Raw genomic sequence first — 20,965 nt, forward strand, 5'->3', positions numbered from 1 at the left:
CCCAAATTGATCTTTTGGATGGACATTTTCTTTTCACTTAAAAATATATTCATTATTCATTAAATATTTAAATATGACATATTTATATTATGTATTGTGTATATATATACATATTTGGGTATATACACAAGAATTTTCTGGAGCACTTATCTCTTGGAAACAGACCTACAAAACATTCTAGTACCATATTCAAAGAGTAGAAAGGGCAATAAGCACACAAAGCCAGGTCAAATAGAACTCAGTTCTCTCCAGGGCTCCCATTTTACAAGTTTGACCATCTAAATATTGAAGTCATCACTGTACTCAAGTCCCCAATTGATATAGGACTGCCAATCTACGAATGGTCAAAGGAGAACCGGCCAAGTTCTAAGAACCACTTAAAGCCATTCATGTGTCAATGTAAATTTACTTCTGACCTGAGCTTAGCAAAACATAGAAAACAATGAACTTATTAGAAGCTGATTTTGAAACAAAAAAGACCAGTTGACTGAGAGACCCAACAACTATTTTCTGCTTGGATAGGTCTTCATTAGTTCTCACCCAGACTACTGTAACAATTTTATTAATTGGTCTTCTCTAACTCCTCTTCAATCTATCCTTCATAAAAGATGTCTTCCTAACAAATAGCTCTAGTCTTATCATTCCTCTAGTCATAGTCAGTAACTATTACAATGCCATACAAATTCAAGGCATAACTCTTCTGTTCCTAGTACTCAAGACCTGACACAATCTGGCTCCAGCCTAAGTTTCTATAGTTCTCATACTGCTTCCCTTCAGCTATACAACATTACAGCCAAGCTAAGATCCTCTGTGGGCTCTGTTCTTGTTCTGCCCTCTCCTATCATGTCTCTATGTTCCTCTATCTGCCTTACCTGGAATAGACTCTTCTATTACCACATCACCACTTATTGAAGTACCTCCCTTTTGTGTGAAGCACCAACTGAGTGAAACTTTTCTTAATTCCCCTACCTGAAAATGAAGTCCCTGTCCTCAGTCTTTCAGAGTAATGTGCTTTGATCTCTTTGCTTAGATTTCTTCTTTCCACTCATCATACTCTTCCCTTGTATTACTGTTATACGTATATACATTTTTCCTCCTTCCCCATTAGATTGTAAATAGGCCTTATGTCATGTTCATCATTGTATCCATGGCACAGAAAGCAAGGCATTAGTATATAATAAATATTTAATGAATTTTTATTTAATTCATCCCAGTGATATCAAGTCAAAAGTTCTGACAACACATTCATTCTGTTGTTCAGTTGTTTCAGTCGTGTTTGACTCTTCATGACCCCATTTGGGGTTGTCTTTGCAAAGATACTGAAGTGGTTTACCATTTCCTTCTCCAGCTCATTTTACTGATGAGGAAACTGAGACAAACAGGGTTAAGTGACTTGCCCAGGGTCACACAGCTAGTTAAGTGTCTGAGGCAGAATTTGAACTCAGGTCTTCCTGACTCTAGGCCCAGCAATTTATCTACTGTGCCACCTCACTACTCTCATACATTCGTTAATAAATGCCAAAATGCAATACACATCCAAGTGTGATATTTCAATTCATTTCTAAATCTCAACATTCATTCACATTTGAGAAGAGCCTATATAATAGCTTTATATAGAAATCAAATAATTCTAACAATTGATTCTACTTGATCTTTGAAGAGTTTTCCATTCTTGAAATTCTCTACTTGTTTTCTGTGATAATAATCCATTTATCTCTTTTTTCTCTATTCCCTTTATCTCTGATTCTTCTTCATTCTCTCATCTCTTTACTGTGAGTAATTTTTAAAGTTTGGTCAGTTGTTTTTAGCTCTTTACATTCTCTCCCTTGGAGAGTTCACTTCCTCTTATGACTTCAGCTAGTACCTCCATGCTTATGATACCTGAATACAGATGTTCAAGATTAATCTTTGACCAATGTCCCTTCTTTCTAGCTACCTGCAGGATACCCACCAATCAAGAATGAACTCATCATGTTACATCCTCAGCAAGTTCCCATTCCTAATTTCCCATTTCTACAAATATCATTGTTCTTTTCTGGACCACCCGCAGGTTTGAAATCTTAGACTTATCTTTATTATATATAATCACAAATTATATATAATTAGATATAAAGAATCAGTTACCAGGCCCTGAAAACTCATATCTATTAGCTTTTCCCTGACCTCTTCATTTTCATAGTTCTAATACTAGTCCAATCAAGACCCTTCTCATTCATTCCTGTACTACTGATATGTAATCCTAACTTATTTTCCTGCTCCTACTTTTTCCCTCTTCAAACCATACTACCAGACTAATCTTTCTATAGCATTTCTTTTGCCTCATTTCTCCCTGGCAAAAGAGTCGATCATTATTCCTTATATCCTACTGGATTAAAACTAAATTAAGTTCTCTAAATTCAAGACCTTTTATAATCTGTCTCCAATTTACCTAGTCAACATAATTTCTCATTATTACCCAATGTGAACTATTTTTGTATCCCCATATGGCTCCCAACTCTACCACCAACAGCCTGAAATATTTCTCATCACTATCCAAAATTTTAACCATTTTTGGAGGCTCACTTACTCCACAGCCCTTCCCTGAATACCCTTTGCCTTCTTAGTATTCTTACAGTAATTATAATCTATATTATCAGACTCTATATGATACCCTAACTTATCCATTTTTCTACCTGTTTCATATGTAAAAGCAAATAAATTCTACTTAATAACACTGATACCATCCTTAGATCTATGATATTGTCATAAGAGAGCCAAGGCTATGAGGATATTTTAGACTGATAAGTTACTTAAAAATTGGAACATATTCTTAAATTAATCCACCTAGTTCAACTAGATTAGCCAGCAGATATAAAAGTGGGGGACACAAAAAATGGGAGAAGACCAAACAAAAGTAAAAAGTTACTTGACAGTGTGCTTTTAATACAGATTTTAAAGATATCATCATGTTGACATTTTAATTAAAATCATCATCTATTTGGCTGTTATTTTTAAAAAAAAGTTTTTAAAGTTTATTTTCAAATCATCATTTAAAATGTAGCTGGTCAAAAAATTAACCACACTACCTTCAGCTCATGTTTTTGCTTTAGCTGCTGAATCTCTACTGCTCCCACAGTGTTTGCCATCAAATCTTTCATCTTTTTCTCATAGTGCTCCTTTAAACGGGTTAGGTCATGAGATAGCTACAGTGCATAAAGAGATACAATCTTTTCAAAAAAAAAAAGGCTGTAGTACTTTTTGACAAGCGTAAATGGAAAGTACTTCAGTAATGTCACACATGCAATTTTGTCTGACAAATGATGCACATATATGAGAACCTGGTTTGGCAAGGATGCTCAAGCAGAGGCATGTCTTAAGTCTTTTGGTAAGCACAAGTACAATCAGGTCAAGCACTCCAAATGCTCTATTTAGCACCAGTAATTTTGGAAAATTAAAACCCAAAAGCTGAGAGACCACAACTATTTTAGATGAGCCAGACTGGAGACTTCTTGGTGTCCTGATATTAATAATGAAATGAAAAAAATAAAGGATTTTTTAGTTTAAAAATCATTCTTTAACATTGCAATAAGTACTTTAAATAAAACTGTTGGTGTGTTTGCAATAAAATGGCATTCTTTTGAGTCAGACCTGCAGAATAAGATGCAGGCAATATGCTAGACAATTTTAACATCCACTTTGCAAGAGCAGGGAAAAATTATGACTGATAAAGCCTTGAACAGACTCCAAGCTGACATGAGTTGATCTCAACATTGTGGGTTTAGTTCTCTAACCAAATATCAAAATTTATTAACTATCAACTAAAAAAATAGTTGAGCATAAATAACTCAAAAACACAGACAAAAACAACACAGCTCCTTCAGGGATAGCTTTTCTCATGCTTAGTTCCAGACAGTGCTATTTTGGGCAAAGTGAAAAAAAATTGGATACTGTTTTTTGAGTTGAAGTTAAAAAAAGATATGGTTTTTGTTACGTTTTAAACATTCCTTTGTAGGCTAAATCTTAATTTTTAAGTCCATCCTCTGAAAGCCTGGTACCAGGTATGGGATTGAATAAATTAGTACTTTCCTTAATAGGAATCATAGAGAAGAAGGCTCATCTATTCAACTTCAACTCAAGGATGACATATTTATTTGTAGTTACCAGATAGGTAGGTAAACAAAGGTCTCTTTAAAGTAAAAGTCAACATTTAGATCTCCTTTCACTAAAATGTTAGTGATGTTTCAGACCCTGTATATAAAAAGGCCACCACTGAGAAGGACCCCAATGAGATGTGGGAGAATTGTTCTAGTAATGACCATATGAATAATACTAATAGTTCATCTTTGTATAGGACTTAATGGTTACAAAGTACATTTACATATATTATACACCCACAAAATACTCCCTTGAAATAAGTAACACAAGAATAAAATTATCTTTGTATGTGTGTGTATATGTATGTGTGTGGGTGAGGAAGGAGGGGTTATAGTGAAAAGAACACTGATTCAGAAGATGTAGGTTGAAATCTCCTGATTCAAGCTTACAATCTGTGTGACCTTGGGCAAGTCACTTAACCTCACTGGGATCAGTGTCTTCATCTGTAAGATAAGGGGGTTGAACTAGATGGCCTCTGAGGTCTCTTCCATCTCTATATCTGTGAAATCTAAGGTCTACACCTGGGATTTCATTGGTTTTATGAACTCCCTGGTGGGAAAACTTCTACCATCAATAAATACTTTTGCAAGTTAATGTGTTAGAGAATTGCCAAGGGTCATTAAGAGCTCAGAAGAATAAAAGACCCTGAGCTCAGGGGCTGTCTGATTTTTGTATTTGTATTCCCAGTTCAATAGCACAGTGCTTGAAATAAAACATATGCTTAATAAATGCTTGTTGGTTTACTGATTCATTTAATGATTAAGTGACTTGCCTATGATCATATGGCCATTAAGTATTAAAGACAGGACCTGAACCCAGGTGGCTTGCCCGAGATCACAAAACTAATACGTGCAAGATTCAATGCAAGATTCAAATCCCTGCCTACTGATCAGGGGTCAAATGATGTTTCCATTATAGCATACTACTTTTAGTGGCAGTCAGTTGCCCTAAGACATTTGTACAATGCCATTACCTTTTGTGACAAAATCACAGAAACTTAGAGTTGGAAAGGGGCTTTAATGGAAAGCTATCCTAATTTCTTTTCAAAGCAAAATAAACAGTACTTTTATGCAAAATGGCTGGAAATGAGGTTAGAGGAAGAACTGAGATTCTCTTTAAGAGAAACTTATTGGCCCCTCCAAAGGCATTACATATCTGACCTGGACTTTATTTACTTCAATACTTCAAGGAACCATTCAGGCAACCTTAACTCTTCTTGCACAAAATATGGTCTTTAAGAGTTACAGTGGCCAAAAAATCATCACCCTGTAGTAAATCTAGTGATACGCATCTTCAAATGTGGTTAGATTGCACCGCAAAAAAAAAGAGAGAGAGTGAAACAATCCATTAGCAGGCCCATCCTGGAAGCCTTTCTAGATTTTGGGGAGGACCTACCAGTACTTATACTCTGTTGGCATAGCCTTTGAGAACCCAGGAACACCTTTATGCTACCAAGTGGGACTTGAGTGGATCAGTGAACTGAGAATCTAAAAAGGGGGTGACTTTATCAATACCAGTCTCAAAACCAAAGGTCTCAAACTCAAATCTCTTGTTTAAGTTGATAGCAGTCTTTTATTTGTATTTCTGTTATCTAATTCTTTGCTTTAACCCAATTTCATAGTCAGGGAAAGAAAGACAAAGTAAATTAAATATACCTATTAGCTATAAGTTTGAAATCCTGTTCTAACCAGCTAGACTAATTGATTTAGGCACTCAAATAATAAATCTGTGTGATTAAGACTATTTGTACACAGACTGTAAGTCTCTGTATCTATTGTCACATCCTACTGGAACTTAAGGATGCCACAACCTCTGAATTAGTTTTAATACAAAATTCAAAACCCAAGTCATGAAAGTCACCTGTTTTCTTAGAAATCTCATTTTGATAGAAGATGGTTGATCCCAGATATGGGTTGAAGGGGATGGCCAGTGATATCCCTGAAAACTCTGAAATTTTGTGATTCTGTAATGCTTTTCAGCAGTAGCTAAATTCTACATCACCTAAGAAACTAATTTCCTAGAGCTTGTACTTGATTACCCTGAAGGGAAACCAAATTTGTCACTATAAATTGAACTGGTGCTATTTATTTTTAATGAGTTCCACTGAGAGGTTTACAGAAACCTTAACTGGAAAGGACAGATAGGTTATATTTTGAAGGTTTATGGCAATTGCATCTTAAGGCGTCAAAGTGGTTATTTCTGATCACATTAATGGTCAGACCTTTAATCACATAGATCAGATTCATTAAGCCTGACCAATAGAACCAACCTATCTGTTCAGTGATCCAATTCACTTTGGGGACAACATGAATAGATGAAGCCATTCTCATATATGGACACACATTACCACACAAATTCGGTGGCATTAATATGGGTATTTAACACCATTCCATTCAAATACAGCTGATTAAAACAAAGGCATAGAAAAGGCATACAGGTCACTATTAAGTACTGAAAACTTCAGCTCAAAAAAAAAATATGATGCAGTAACTAAAGCCAAGGACAGATTCTAAAGGAGGTATGTTTTTTTCTACTTTCCTCAAACTTCAGAGTCCCTCTTGAGACCCCTAAACTCAATCGCACTTATCAAAGAACATTATCTAGAAGACATGACATACACAGAAAACAAAGTAGAATTTTTGTCTTCTAACTATTATGTATTTTACTCTCTATTCTCTCTTCCTTTTTATGGTAAAAATGGTTGAAGTCTAAAACATTATTTTAAAAAATACAGTTAGGCTTGCTTCAAACAAAACTAGCACATGAAAACACAGCTTTTTTAAGACAGACACATTTAGGAAATGCTTTACTAGGGGACTCATCATAGGATGTCTTTATAAAGTAATATATTTATTACATTTAAAATGGATGTTTTATGAAAATTCAATAGCATCTTTCACAAATTTATCTACTATGTAATATATACTCTTCTCCTTTGAGCACTGTTTCATGAATTCACCATCTTAACCATATTTCAACTCCCATTTAAAAAATTTTATTTAAACTCTTTCAGAATTAAAATATATATTTTAAAATAAATATTTTTTAAAAAGCAGGAGACCATCCTATGCGAATGAAAAAAGTATTTTGGTTACATACTTGTTTTTTGTGGTTGCCTCGCAAAAAGGAGCTGGGAATCCCATTTTTGCACTCTGAATCACTTTGCTCTTCATAGCTTTCAAATTCACTTGAACTCCACCCATAATCCAAAGAGCTGTTTCCACCTTCATCCCCATTCTCAACATCATCATAAATCATTTCCTCTGCATGCATTAATACCAAAATGGAATGAAAATGAAAACGTAGAATGTCACTTGGATTTACATTTAAACATGAGCTTCAACTAGTTATAATTTTCTACAATATGGTTTGGAATATTTCATACATCATTACAGAAAGTGAGATGCTGACTGTAGAGGAGTTCCTTCCAAAGAACAAAATTGGAAATGCTTTCGTTCTTATTATTCAGAGAAACTTTAAATTAACTGAAAGCCTCCACCCTTGGCTTTCAATTCAACACTTAGAATTTTTTTTAACAAGACTCATGATTTCATTGGCATAAGGACTTCCCAACATGGGAATTCTATCTACCAATGCAGATCAGTACCTGCTCTGCAGAGTAGCAGTTGTCTGGCGGCATTGAGTGGTTAGGAGATTTCCCCAGAGTCATATAGTCAGTATTTGTCAAAGATGTTGAACCCTGGTCTTCCTAATTCTCAGATTGTCCTTCTAGCCCAGTAGTTTCCTAGGTTTTTTTTTTTTTTAATTCTGTGAACACCTTTCAACAACAACCACAAAAAGTGTGTTGTGAATCCCTAGAATAACACTCATAATAATGTTTATAGTTACTTACTACTTAAGATGACATTAAAGAATTTTTAGAATGAACCCCTTGGACAATCATCACAAACCCCCAAGGGATTCACAAATCACTAAGTGGGAACCATTGCTCTGGCCTATAAAGTGGCATCTTGGTTTGGTGCAAAAACACTGGACTTGGAGTCAGAACACTTGGAATAGGGTGCCAGTTCTCCTCCTCATTTGAATGTATGACCATGGGCAACTGAACCTTTCAGAACCTCAATTCTATCATTATTTTTTTTTCTTGAATAGAACTTTGCTCTGTTCTTACTGTATTGTATCTGAATTTCTCACTTGAACCAGTTTGAACATTTAGAAATTTTGTGCTAATAGGCTCTGATGCAAATTTGCTTCCTAAAACGTATAATTCAAACTATTTCATTATAGGAGTTGGTAAATAGTCACTGAACACTACAAAGAGTAAAATGCAGGGGTCCAGGTATGTGCAATTCTGCTTCCTAAGTCTACTAACAACACTACAACTTTATCCCATAAAAACAATCTACACCCATAGTGGACCTCTTGATTTCTAGATGGGCTGGCCTCTATATTTAAATATTTTATTTCTTTGGTGGTTGTGTTATATACATGTCATGCTAATACTATTATACTTGCAAGGACACTTTGGGGTTTTAAAAGATTTCATGTACATTCTCTCTTCAAAGCAGATAAGCAAGACAAGAATCATTCTCCTCATTTTATAGATGAAGAAATTGAGGTTCAGAGAAGTTCCATGATCATACAGCTAGAAAGGGGGCAGAGACAAGAGTCAAACTCAGGTTATCTGGTTCTAATGCCAGTGCTCTATTTCCCCAACTTCAGAACGTTAAAAAAAAATGCAAACTAAAATTATACTCAATTGTTACACAGCAGATAGCATGTAGTAGACTCAGAGACTCATCTTCGGCAAATACTCCATATCATTTATCTTCCTAAAGAATTTGCTTCTAGAAGAGGCCCCTGTTGAAAGCCCCAGAATATCAGCATGACTCTGGTTTCAATTATTTATCAAATACATTGTTAGAAATGTCTATTTTGGGTATGATTTTCCTCTGGGAATGAGTTTCAATTGAAAAATTATGCAGAATAATTAGAAAATGGCACTCCTATAGTGTGAAAACTTGCCGGCATTTCCCTAATTAAGTCTATTCTTTGGGTTATTTCAATTAAACTTTTTGTAAAAAAGATTCTCACAAGCCACTAAAAATAGGCACAACCAAAATAGCGCTAACAATTAGATTCTCATGTAGAAAAAGCTCACAAAAAGAAAGATTTGAATGCATTTGCAATTTTTGCATTTAAAAATTGAAACCTTTTTCAAGTCAAACATGACATATAATCATAACTCCTTGAAACATCAGCTTCTTCATAAATTCACATTAATTCTTCTAAAAGCACAATGTACATTTTAAACTTTCATTCAAATATCCTGAAAAGTAAAGAATGAATTTTAAAAAAGGTGCCTGGAAAAAAAAAAAGATGAGCTGTTTCATCTTAGTGCATTTCTTCATTATCTTCTGAAATAAAACTACCATTGCATTTTTCTTACTGGCATTTAAGTGAATCATAGTATTTAGAATCGGAAAAGAATTAATAAACATCTAGTTCAACCTTCTCATTTAACAGATGAGGAAACTGAGGCCCATAGAGAAAAAGTGGCTTGTCCAAGGTCACTTAGGCAGCCTGATGAAGTAGCCGAGGGTGATGAATTTAGAGTCAGAGGGCCTGGGTTCTAATCCTGACTCGGATATGTGCTACCTTTTTAACCTCAATTACTTAATCTCTGAAACTTAGTTTCTTGTCGTTAAGAAGGGAACGAACAAAACTACCTCTTAGTTTTCTCTCCAAGCTAAATCTATAATCCTATAATACTGGCAGTGGCAGAGCTGGACTCTCAGACCATGTCTACTCAACACCAAACCAACAAATTGATAGACTCAAGCAATCATTTTGGTCACAAAACATTGTCAATGTAGTGACTAAAATGACCCTGTTTGCCTGGTTAATTCCATCAAAATAGTCATCCAGGTGTCTTGATGATGACATATTTGAATCCAGGACTTGATGACTCAATTAGGATCAAAGAAGACTTAGAGGCAGACAGGACTTTAGAAATTAGCCTGTTCAACCCCCTCACTTTACAGAGAAGGGAAACTAGGCCCAGACATTAAGTAGCTTTCCCAGAGCAAAACAGGCAAGTAGGAGAGGACTCGAACCCTGGTCTTTTGACTCCAAATCTGCTGCATTTCTCATATTACTTCAGCCTTCACTAAATTCCCTTTTTTTGAGTACTTATGGTACTCTATACAACACTGGTTTATATTCTCTAATGTCCAGTTTGTTATTTTTTCTAGTATGTAGGGGTATATCCCCAACCAGGATCATACAATCCTAGATTTAGCTCTGGAAGGTCTAGTCCAAGTCTGTCATTTTATGGATGAGGAAACTGAGACCCAGAGGACCCAAAGAGATTAAGTGATTTTGCCCAAGGTCTCAAAGATGGTGTCAAACACAGGATTTGAACCCAGGTCTTAGACCTCCAGAACTTGTGATCATCCTACTGCACAATAGAATTGTAGGGTCAATGAGAACATAGACCTGAATTACATTTCTTCTGTATTCTTCCATGGACCTCGCACAGCAGGAAATTTGCAATAATTGTTCAATTAATAATTACTGACTAAGCTGTTAAAAATACGCAAGCCTTCTTATAAAATTATTTTTGTTTTCAGTATTTCTACTTCCTAAAGTCTTTTGCCCCACTCACTTTGTGAAGAACAAGGGCATTGACTCCTCTCAACAATGCTGCTTCATCTACCAAAAAATTAACTTGGCTTTAACAAGTACAGTCACAGTAACTAGATTGTGTGCTCCTTCAGAGCAGGGACTGTCCTTTGCCTTTCTTTGTATCCCCAGTACTTAGCCCAGTCCCTAATGCTTAATAGGTACTTAATGTTTGTTGACTTTTTCCTCCGTGTTTCTTAAAACTCTGTTGGTTTTGTTCTCCACAATTATTCTGGCTCTTTCAAGGGCTACAAGATGGTGAGTATCTTTATGCAATGTCAAGTCCTAAGGGAATGATTTGGGCCCTCTATTGGGCCTGGATCCAAAGGGCCTCTTTTCTCATTGCCAGGGAAAATATCTCAAGTCTGCCACTGGCATCTGTTTTTCCCAGCAAGTCCACTGATTGGCAAGTTATTCTCTTAGTTTGACAGGAATCAAGCTGTGTGTCATCAGAGCACAATAATTTTGGAATCTGGCCCTGGGCAATTTCCTTCCCAGTTGAGGTCATTCATCTGGTTAGAGACCACTTAATACCCTCACCTAGTGGCTATGGATTGAAAGATCTCACACAGAGTCCATTGTTATTCCCCAAGAGATCAGATGTTGCCCAAGGCAACTTTTACAACAATCTCGCTCATAAACATATTGGACACTGTAGCAAGTAAGCCCAGTAGACTTGAAGTCAGAGAGCAATGTTTGGTCAATCTTGACTACTGAGACTTAGAAAATTATATTCAATGGTATCTGCAAATTCTGGAGTCCGAAATAAAATTTAGAAGTGAGAATGGCCTTAAAGACAAAGACAGTAAGTAACAGAACCAAAATTCAATAAAAAGAAAGAAGAAAAGAGAGAAAGAAAAGACAAAAAACTATAAATTCTGATAAGCTATCACAAAATACAAATAAATATTTATAGATCAGATATTCAAAGTAATCAATTATACATATATACGGGGATAAAAAGATGTTAGGATGAATATCCCGCATCTAATTTGCACTCAAGTCAAACCTGGTTCTGAGTCTGAGTTTTCTCTTGGAACATCATCATAAATCACTTCTTCTGGGTCTAAAACAATAAAAGAAATATGTTTAAAACCTAGGCAAGAACAGTTCAGTGCTGTTTACATTTTACACAACCATTTTCTAGAACTAATACTAAAGCATTTTCAAAAGTTAAGTCTAGAAGGTGATATATGAATGCACTACGTATAAAAATCACCATGCTGGTAGTATGATATTTTGATGGACACATGGCCACCCACAACATTAAGTAGAATAATTGTAGTTTCACCCTTTGACAAAAATGTTATCTCTCTCCCAGATACTTAGTCCCTGGATAAAGCACATGCTGCCATCTAATTTTAAAACACAAAAGCATTATCATAATATCACAGATTGAAAACTAACAGGGACTATCACATGATCTTAGAGGCCATCTATTCAAATCCCCTCATTTTACAGATGCAGAAAATGAGCCCCAACAAATGACTTATTCAAGGTTACCTTGCAAAAATCATAAGAGGAAGAATTTGAACTCATATCCTCTGATTCCAAATCCAAAGAGAATATTTTCCCCCAGAAGAAATATAGAGCCAACTCAGTGATGTTTCTGGAGGGAATATCATTTTTTTTATGGTTGTAATGTTTGAGGTTTGATGAAGAGTATCAAAAGAGGTGAGTGAGGTTTTAGAAAGGAAAGCCAAGTCCAAGAATGCCAGCTTTAAGGTGAAAATCAACCAAAGCCAATTAAGTTCTTGAAGTCCTACTAAACAAATCCCAATAAAAGCTTGAACCAGGTTATAATAGTGCTTGTACCCACCAGGGAAGTATGTAGAAAAATAGACAAAAATTTTAAATACATCTAACAATTACTCCTCTTTGCATTAAAAATCATTTTCTTAATGATAATCCTGCTTTAAGATAACCTGCATAATAAAATAATTGACTTAAGTAGATTATAATATAGCCTCCAGATTAGAGCATAATGCTACTTTATAATATTAAATCTATCTTTATATATTGTATAAAATTCTCAAAATAACTAAGACTCTATCAAATAATGTACTCAGTAGGTTCTCCCAAGCCTTAGCTAGAAGACCTCTACTAAAGAGGAACCAAATACTTCCTAGGGCAATCAACCCCATTCTACTTCTGGAGAGTTCTGATTGTTAGAAAGAATGTCCTCAAGTCTAGCCGTATCTTACCTCTTTGCAAGTAACTTTCCTCAGGTCTGCCTTCTGGCACCAAGAACAAGACTTCTAGAAGGCAGCCTTTCAAATACCTGAAGATAGCTATCACATTCCTCTGTCACATCCCACCTCAAGATTTTTCTCCATACTAAAATCCCTAGTTATTTCAACCGATGTTATTGTGTCATGGTCTCAAGACTCTTAACATCCTGATTGTTTTAACTTTGGATTAATCTCACTTTGTCAGTGTCTTATCTGTTTAAAAAAAAAAAGCATGGTTGCTTTTTCTTCTCCCTTACTACTTCAACATTTAAATATTTAGTTTAAACTAAACTAAACAGTATCTAGAGAAAGGTGTTATACAGAAACTGTGCCCTATCCCTTTCTTGCCATTGTACTTTTCATATAAGAGAATATTTACTTTTGTTTAATAATATTTATGATCAAAACCTCTGTACTACTTTTGCATCTGATGAGAACTATAGAATGTTAGAATTGGAGATCCAAATTCCTCATTTTATAGATGAGAACACTGAAGCATAGGTTAGGGATCACATGACTAGTTGGTTGAAGAATGAGGACAAGAAGCTGGGGACCCTGACTACTGATCCAGCATTCTTTCCATTGCACTGTATGACTACTGTTTGCTACTGTTGAAGTAATGCCAGTTTATTGTTTGTACTAAAATGTAGCCCCTCTAATTAGCTGTCATCTGGATAGGAAGAATGACTAAAGGAAGAAAATTCAGATTAATTTAGCTTTGGAATTAAACTGCTTTGGAATAGCATGTCCATAATTTTATGGTAAATTAATGCTGATTTAATATCCCCTGAGCAGAATCATCCAATTAGCACATTTTTTTTTGTTTTGACAGTGTCATAATTAAAACCCAGAATGAAACATCCCAGCAGATAATTTAATAATTATGGATAACTAAGATAGCTCTACCTTGTAAGTCAATCACACAAGCCAATTACACAGAAATTAGTGAGCCAGCAAGTAACAAAAGGGGTAATTAGGGAACCAATTTTTGTTTTTCTACTAAGAAAAAAAACCCACAACCCTTAAAATTAACCTAGCTAAAAATATTCAGTCTTACAAAACTACACATGGGCCAGAGGATCACATATGCTATCTGCTATATGGGCCAACCTTTTCCAGGAAAAAGAAAAAAGAATAAATTTCCATGAAAGGAAATTGGTTCAAAGGCAAATACAGATGAAGAAAGCCTGTGAATATTCCAAGAGATCTACTGATGACTGTAGGCTGAAAATCATGAGCGTTACCCTATATTCTTTAAAGTTGGTTACAGGTACATGATTTCCAGCAGCAATAAAAAAGTCAGAAGGAGCTGTGTTCCTGGCATGTCCATTGACTGAAGCATCTTCACCTGTGGAGGTAATTCTGTACTGAACAAAACTACTAGCTTCCAGACCTAGGGCCACCAAATAAGGTTTCTTCTCTTCAGCCTGACTGCTTATTATATATGCTTCATTTTTAGTAAATGGATGAATTTTTTGTATCTTTTAGCAATTTTGTCAGTGAACTTTTCATTCAATAGTTTCTCCTTTGGAGCTGTTTTTTATTACACTCACTTTCCATCCATGCTGTATTGGCAGGATCTGCAACCCACTTGGCTAGAGGACTGTCTTCTTTATTAACCTGGTCTTCACTTAAAAATAAATGACAAAACAGAGTATTAATATTCATTTACATCACCTAGGGATGGAGACCCTTCATCTCATATTTCACCACATGGCTAAGTCTTTATTTTACATTATAATAGGCCAAGAAATAATGCAATCATAAACTTATTTTTTAAAGAGAACTTTAAAATTTACATTGAATTTTCTTAAAATAGTCCTGAGAGGCAGGTTGATATCACATCATTACCTCTATTTAACAGAAGAGAAAATTTTAAGTCTATAAGGCAGTCATACAACTGAATTTCACAGTGGTGGGGTTGGGAGCTTGAACCCATGACTTTCAAGTCAGTGCTCTCTCAACAGTACCAAATGACCTTTGGGGGCTTTTGGGCAAACAAACCCAAATCATAATTTTTGCTCACAACTTCAGTGTTCTGTGGTGGAAAGAGCACTGGATTTGTGCCACAGGCCTTAAATTTAACTACTAATCCAAACACTTGTTACTTTTTTGACCTTAGGTCACTTAAAGTTCCTCAGTCTCAATTTCTTCATTGGTAAAATGAGGGGGATGGCTTATATGTCCTCTGAAATCTCTTCCAGGTTGAAATCTATAATCTTATGATCCACTCCATCTAATTTTCATTCATTAATAAAGTCAAGTATTTAATGAGTGCCTATTTGGGGCATAGCACAAAATAAGGAATTGGAGAACCATCAAAGAAATATTATTCACAGTACTTGACATTCCAGGAGCTGACAATCTCACTGGAGAGACACAGCATACAAACATGTGATGCGATTGACTTGAAGTTAGGAAGACCTAAGTTTGAATCTTGCCTAAGACACTTTCTAGTTGTGTGAACCTGGGCAAATCATCAAACTTCTCTCAGCCTCAGTTTCCTCATCTGTAAAATGAAGGGTTTGGACTCACTGGTTTCTAATATTCCTTCTAGCTCTAAATCTATGATCCTATGATCATCAGGTGTTATTATGTGTAAGTGGTAAGAAATAAGTTTTAAAAAACAAAGTGGTAAATGAGTTCAAAGAATGGAGAAAATCAATATGAGCTGGATTGGCAGGAAAAGGCCTTGTAAAAGAACTGATTTGTGAAATAAAGGTCTTTATTTCACAAGGGAAGAGAGAGGAAGGGAAGGAGAAGGGCATTCTGGGTGGGGAGAGTCCCATGAGCAAAAACTTAAAAGGGGACTAAAATTACCAACACAGAAAAAAATGCATTTGATATTTTCTCCTTTGTATTATTCCATCCCTGGGAAAGGCATAGATAGCAAGAGGAAAGAGCTAAACAGGTCATGGACAGTACTTGATAATTAAATCCATGAACCATGAAAGGTAGACTTTCCAAAGTAACATGGTATGAGTGGTTGCAAAAATCCATGAAGACACAATCTCCATTCTTATGGAGTTTCGGTTCATAGATTTATAATCTCATTTCATTTTACTTATCTATTACATTCTACTTTATCTTCTAAATGTAAAAAAAAAAAAGCTGAGTGCTACTTTAGATTAATTTTTTTTTGTTCAGTCATATTTTAGTCATGTCCAACTCTACATGACTCCATTTGGGGCTTTCTTGGCAAAGATACTGGAGTGGTTTGCCATTTTCTTCTCCAGTTCATTTTACAGATGAGGAACTAAGGCAAATAGGGTTAACTGATTTGCCCGGGGACACGCAGCTAGTAAAAAAAGTCTGAGGACAGATTTGAACTCAGGGAGATGAGTCTTTCTGACTCCAGGCCCCATGCTCTATCCACTGCACCACCTAGCTGCCCTACTTCTGATGCATACTGGTTGTACAACCCTGACCAAATCACTGCAACTCTCCATGCTCCAGTTCTAAAAAATGTAAGTTGCAAAGCAGGTGCCAATTTCATCAAGTAAAGAAAGTTTCTTCGCTCAGTACTGATTACATCAATGAAATGATGTCTGGTCCAAAAAGAAAAGCAGGGGTGGGGGGGGTGAGGTATTTTCAAAGTCAAATATAGCTAAGAATATAGACACACTAAAATAAAAATTAATGAAGTAAAACAAGCACTGATAAGGCACTAACTGTCAAGCACTGTGCTAAACAAGAGGGATACTAATACTAAAGTGAAGCCGTCCCTACCCTCAAGCAACTTACATCCTACTGTGAAGAAATCATTCTCATTTCCAATAGTTCTCATTTCAAGATAAATATAGATTTTGTTCATTATAATAACAAATGAAGTCCTAAAAAGATTTGTTTTGTGTCAAAATATAATTAGATAGTAAATAGCTAAATAAATGAACACTTGTGCCTAAAAAGGCTTCAAGTTTCTAATTTTAAAGGCACTCACGTGATACTCTAAAAATATTAGCCTTTTGACCTAAGGAAAAAAATCAAAAAACTTTAAACTCTTTGCAAGAGAAAAATAATGTATTCACGAATAGCAAAGGCACGTGTTCCAAGCCTTGGCTGATACATAAGCAAAGATGTTTTGAATTGGAAGCACATCCTAAATCTTAAAAATCCTTCCTTCTTTATCTCTCCATTCCAAAGTTCAACCCTTCATCCAGATATAGCTGAGGGGTATATTCTGCCAAAGATCTCTAAGAACTTGGTCCTAAATAAACAATGATTTATGGAAAGTATTTCCATATATGTACGGGTTAAAAGCATAGTGCCCTTGCAATCTGGAAAATCTACATAAAATTTTTTGGCCCTCCTTTCATACCAGAGAAGAAATTTCATATATTTATGGTACTAAAAGATAAAATATATTGATATTATACAATACTATACATATTTTTTCTGCATTTCTGAGTTTCTAAACTTTTTCTGTGTCATCTACTGATCCTTAAGTGTTGTCTGGGGCTTCCACAAAACTCCCCAAAACTCCTATTTAATTTCTTTTGCTGACCCACAATATATCAAAACCACAAGAGGTAAAGTCACAATGTGGAAGGGATAACTGTATTTAAAAAATCATATAATGGAAGAGATTTTAGAAGTCACATTATGTAAACTCTTCATTTTACTGATAAGGAAACTGAGTCCTAGAGACAGCAAGTGACCTGCCCAAGGTCACACAACAGAACCTTGGTCCCTGATTCCCAGTCCACTGATTTTTCCAAATTGAAATTAAGGAAACCAAGGAATCAAATAGTCAGGATATGAGACATGTTGTCAACATGAATACTAATGTGCCTGAGTATGAATAGCAGGGTTTGTGGTATCAAGGACATCATAAACAAAGCCCTACAGTCTTTTAGAGATTTGGGTGAGTGACCTAAAGATCAGTAGATAACACCAAGAAAAATAAGAAAAAGGTGATATAACTACAAGTATCTCAAAAGAGGAAAGTTTTAGGGATCAAGGTAGAAAGACAGTCTGGAAGTGTCATTAGGGAATAAAGAATATGCCAGTCCTTCTACCTGACCATATAAGGGAAATGGGGGAGGTGCTTCTAATGGAGAAGGCTACAAGATATATTATATCCTCAGAGGAAAGTGAGATTTTATTAAATTAAAGAGGTTGAAAGATTATTAGTTGAAAAGCTCAACAAAATAGGAGATAGCATGCTATAGTGTAACTTGCACTGCATAACTGTATCCCACAGGATTTATTGCTCTGGGAACTAGAAGCAATTCATGAATCCTGCAGCCATAAACATTATGTAGGAAAAAAAGGTCTCCCTCCTAAGATCTCATGAATGTTTTAGGGGTTTTTCTGTGTGTGTGTGTGTGTGTTTTGGAGGAGGGAGTAATAACTTCTAGCCATGTATGCCAGGAGAAGATTCATAGAAGAGATACAGTTTGAGTTGAGCTATAATGAGTAGGATTTCAAAAGTTGGAGAAGTTGGAGTGAACAAATGGACTTGAGGGTTAGTATGAAAGAAGTGGGGAGTAATTCAGGGCTCAAACTCTGGAAATCCCTGAAGAGTAGATTAAGAACTTTTTTGCATTAAGAATTCTTGTTGATTAACTAATTATTATTGACTATTGATTGACAATCTAGTGCTTTTGAACTTGAGGATGATGTGACTGAAGTGACATTTGCAGTGTGATCCACCAAAGAATAAATATTTATTAAATGACTACAAAGTGCCAGGCACATCAGAGGAAGCACAACATAGTGGATAATCAGCCTAGAGGCCAAGAAGACTTGGGTTCAAATACCATGTCTAATACTGGTTCTGTGACCCTGAGTACTTAATTTCTCAATGATGTAGGGAACTTTCTAAGACTGTGTTAACCTGCATTGGTGAGATAGTTTCCACACCTAGGAGTTCACTATACCAATGAAATCATAGGTTCAGTCTCTATTCCCTATTCCAATGTGTCAGGTACCGCCCTAGGCTTTGGGAGTGGGTATGAAGACAAAAATGAAATCGTTTGCCCTCAAAGAGCTTACACTTGATCAAGAAAGACAGTTTGACATATAAAAGTTCATTCAAAATAAACACAAGGTAATTTTAGAGAGGAAGGCATTAATAGCTGGGGGCTCAGAAAGGTTTCAAGTAAAAGGTAGTACTTAAACTGAACTTTGAGGGAGATTAAGGATTCTAAGGAAGGGAGGTGAAAATGGAAAGCATTGATGGACCAGCACAAATGTACCAAAGTGGGAGGAAGGATGGAATGTCAAGTGTGAGGTACAGTAAGAAGACCAGTTTGGCTGGACTGTAGAGTGAGGATAAGGAAGTAATTTATAATAATTCTGGAAAGGTGGGGGAGCTAAATTCTTTGGAGGGCAAAGGGCTGTGGAAGGTGGGACAAAAGAAGTAGAGGCAGTGAGACAACCTGGACATCCACTGAGATTGTATAGGCATTATATAAGGGTCTAAGCCAACTAGCATGGTAAAAGTGGGAATGGAGAGGAAGGGACAATATTTGAAAGAACTTTGTGAGGAAAGAACAGATAAAACTTAGTGACTGAATGGAGGTGGGTGAGAAATGAGAGAAGTCAGAGTGACATCGAAATTTCAGGCCCAGCTGACTGGATAGATTGAAAGAATATTAACAGAAAGAAGGATGTACAAGGTGGGGAATGGGTTTATACATGCCGAGTTCATGACAATGGTGGGAACTCCAGATAAAAATGTCCAGAAGGCATTTGGAACTGGGGGAGACATCAGTATGCCAGAAGAGTCATCACACCTAACAATATAGATTTGAAAATCACCCTCTTTTATATAAGCCAAAAGGAAGACTTGGGATTTTGGAAATGTAGAAAGAAGAAAAAAAGCAAGTTAGAATAAATTGTATTAAAGTTTTCAAAGAAAATAGCATCAAATAAATCCAATTATAAATAGATAATTCAAATATGTCCATGTAAGTATATGTGCATATATACATGTATGTATTAGACATAGATACCTGTTGGGAGGATCCTCTGAACTTAAAGAATTGAAATGGGACTCTTCTGTCAGCTCCTGTGTATCCACTAGAAAAAAAAAACAGAAAAATTCATAATTATTCTGTGTCCTTTTCTATACGAATATTTGAAGTAAAGTGAGCAAGGCAGGGAGGTAAGTGGGGGAAAAAAGGAGGAGATTGCTTCTGTGCTGGCCAGAGTAATCTTTGAGCTGATTGCTTAGGCATAGAATTCAGGCCTCTTATTTGAACCAACTGGTCGAGCCATTTTTCTTCTCTCCAAATTCATGCCCAGCCACCACTACCCTAACCCTTATCCAGCAATAGCTGTGATTTACTAAGGAATATTTTGTTGCCCCCCCATCAGTTAATGGTTAAAACTGAATAATACCTAGGAAAAACTCCACCAGGAGAACCTGTATAAAGGGAAATATCATGGCTATATATAAACTTAAATAAATCCAAAATGTTCTACATCATAAAGCTGAAGGAAGCAAAAGGACTCAATCAAATGATCTTTTGCCATAAAAAGTTGCAACCATAATAATACTCCCTTGAAATACATTTATGGCTGCTACATAGGTAGCTGAACCAAAAAATTAATTTGACCAAAATATCAGATATAAAAGCTCCACAGAGATATGGCAGAGTATAATGACCATAAACTGGTACCAATGCAAAATTGTTAAGGACTAATTTTTTTTTTAATGACTGAAAGATAATAAGGTTGATCTAGAGAACAATTTTGGTTCACATGAGATAGTCTCTTACCCTTAAGTGCTCAAAACATAACCTTTTTCATAGCTCCTTAAAGTATCCAGGCCAGAGATTCTTGTTATCTTGTATTAATTGCTCAACAGCAATCCACTTGCTTTGTAAGTTGAGGCAAGTGACTAAGTTCCCTCTTTCCTGAGTTCTCATATCATTTATAGCAACTGCTCATTTTTATTTTTCCATGTCAGGAAACACAAATTATTTTACTTAGTCTAGATCAGATGT

General features: G+C 35.7%; 1 protein-coding gene across 4 annotated transcripts in view; it reads right to left on the reverse strand.

Moving 5' to 3' along the window:
- Positions 1–20,965, reverse strand: part of ARHGEF10 (Rho guanine nucleotide exchange factor 10) — a 224,582-nt gene that overhangs the window by 130,066 nt on the left and 73,551 nt on the right. For 3 of the 4 annotated variants that reach the window (XM_027840416.1, XM_027840417.1, XM_027840415.1), the window contains exons 5-9: positions 19,970–20,036; positions 14,564–14,640; positions 11,789–11,845; positions 7,234–7,397; positions 3,066–3,182 (exon numbers count right to left, since the gene is read on the reverse strand). In XM_027840416.1, the coding sequence (XP_027696217.1) occupies positions 3,066–3,182; positions 7,234–7,397; positions 11,789–11,845; positions 14,564–14,640; positions 19,970–20,036 (482 nt within the window). The remainder of the gene's footprint in view (positions 1–3,065; positions 3,183–7,233; positions 7,398–11,788; positions 11,846–14,563; positions 14,641–19,969; positions 20,037–20,965) is intronic. The other variant, XM_027840418.1, reaches the window with a different exon arrangement.

The sequence above is a fragment of the Vombatus ursinus genome, unplaced genomic scaffold (genome assembly GCF_900497805.2).
Source record: "Vombatus ursinus unplaced genomic scaffold, bare-nosed wombat genome assembly UNPS02014841.1, whole genome shotgun sequence".
Lineage (NCBI taxonomy): Eukaryota > Metazoa > Chordata > Mammalia > Diprotodontia > Vombatidae > Vombatus > Vombatus ursinus.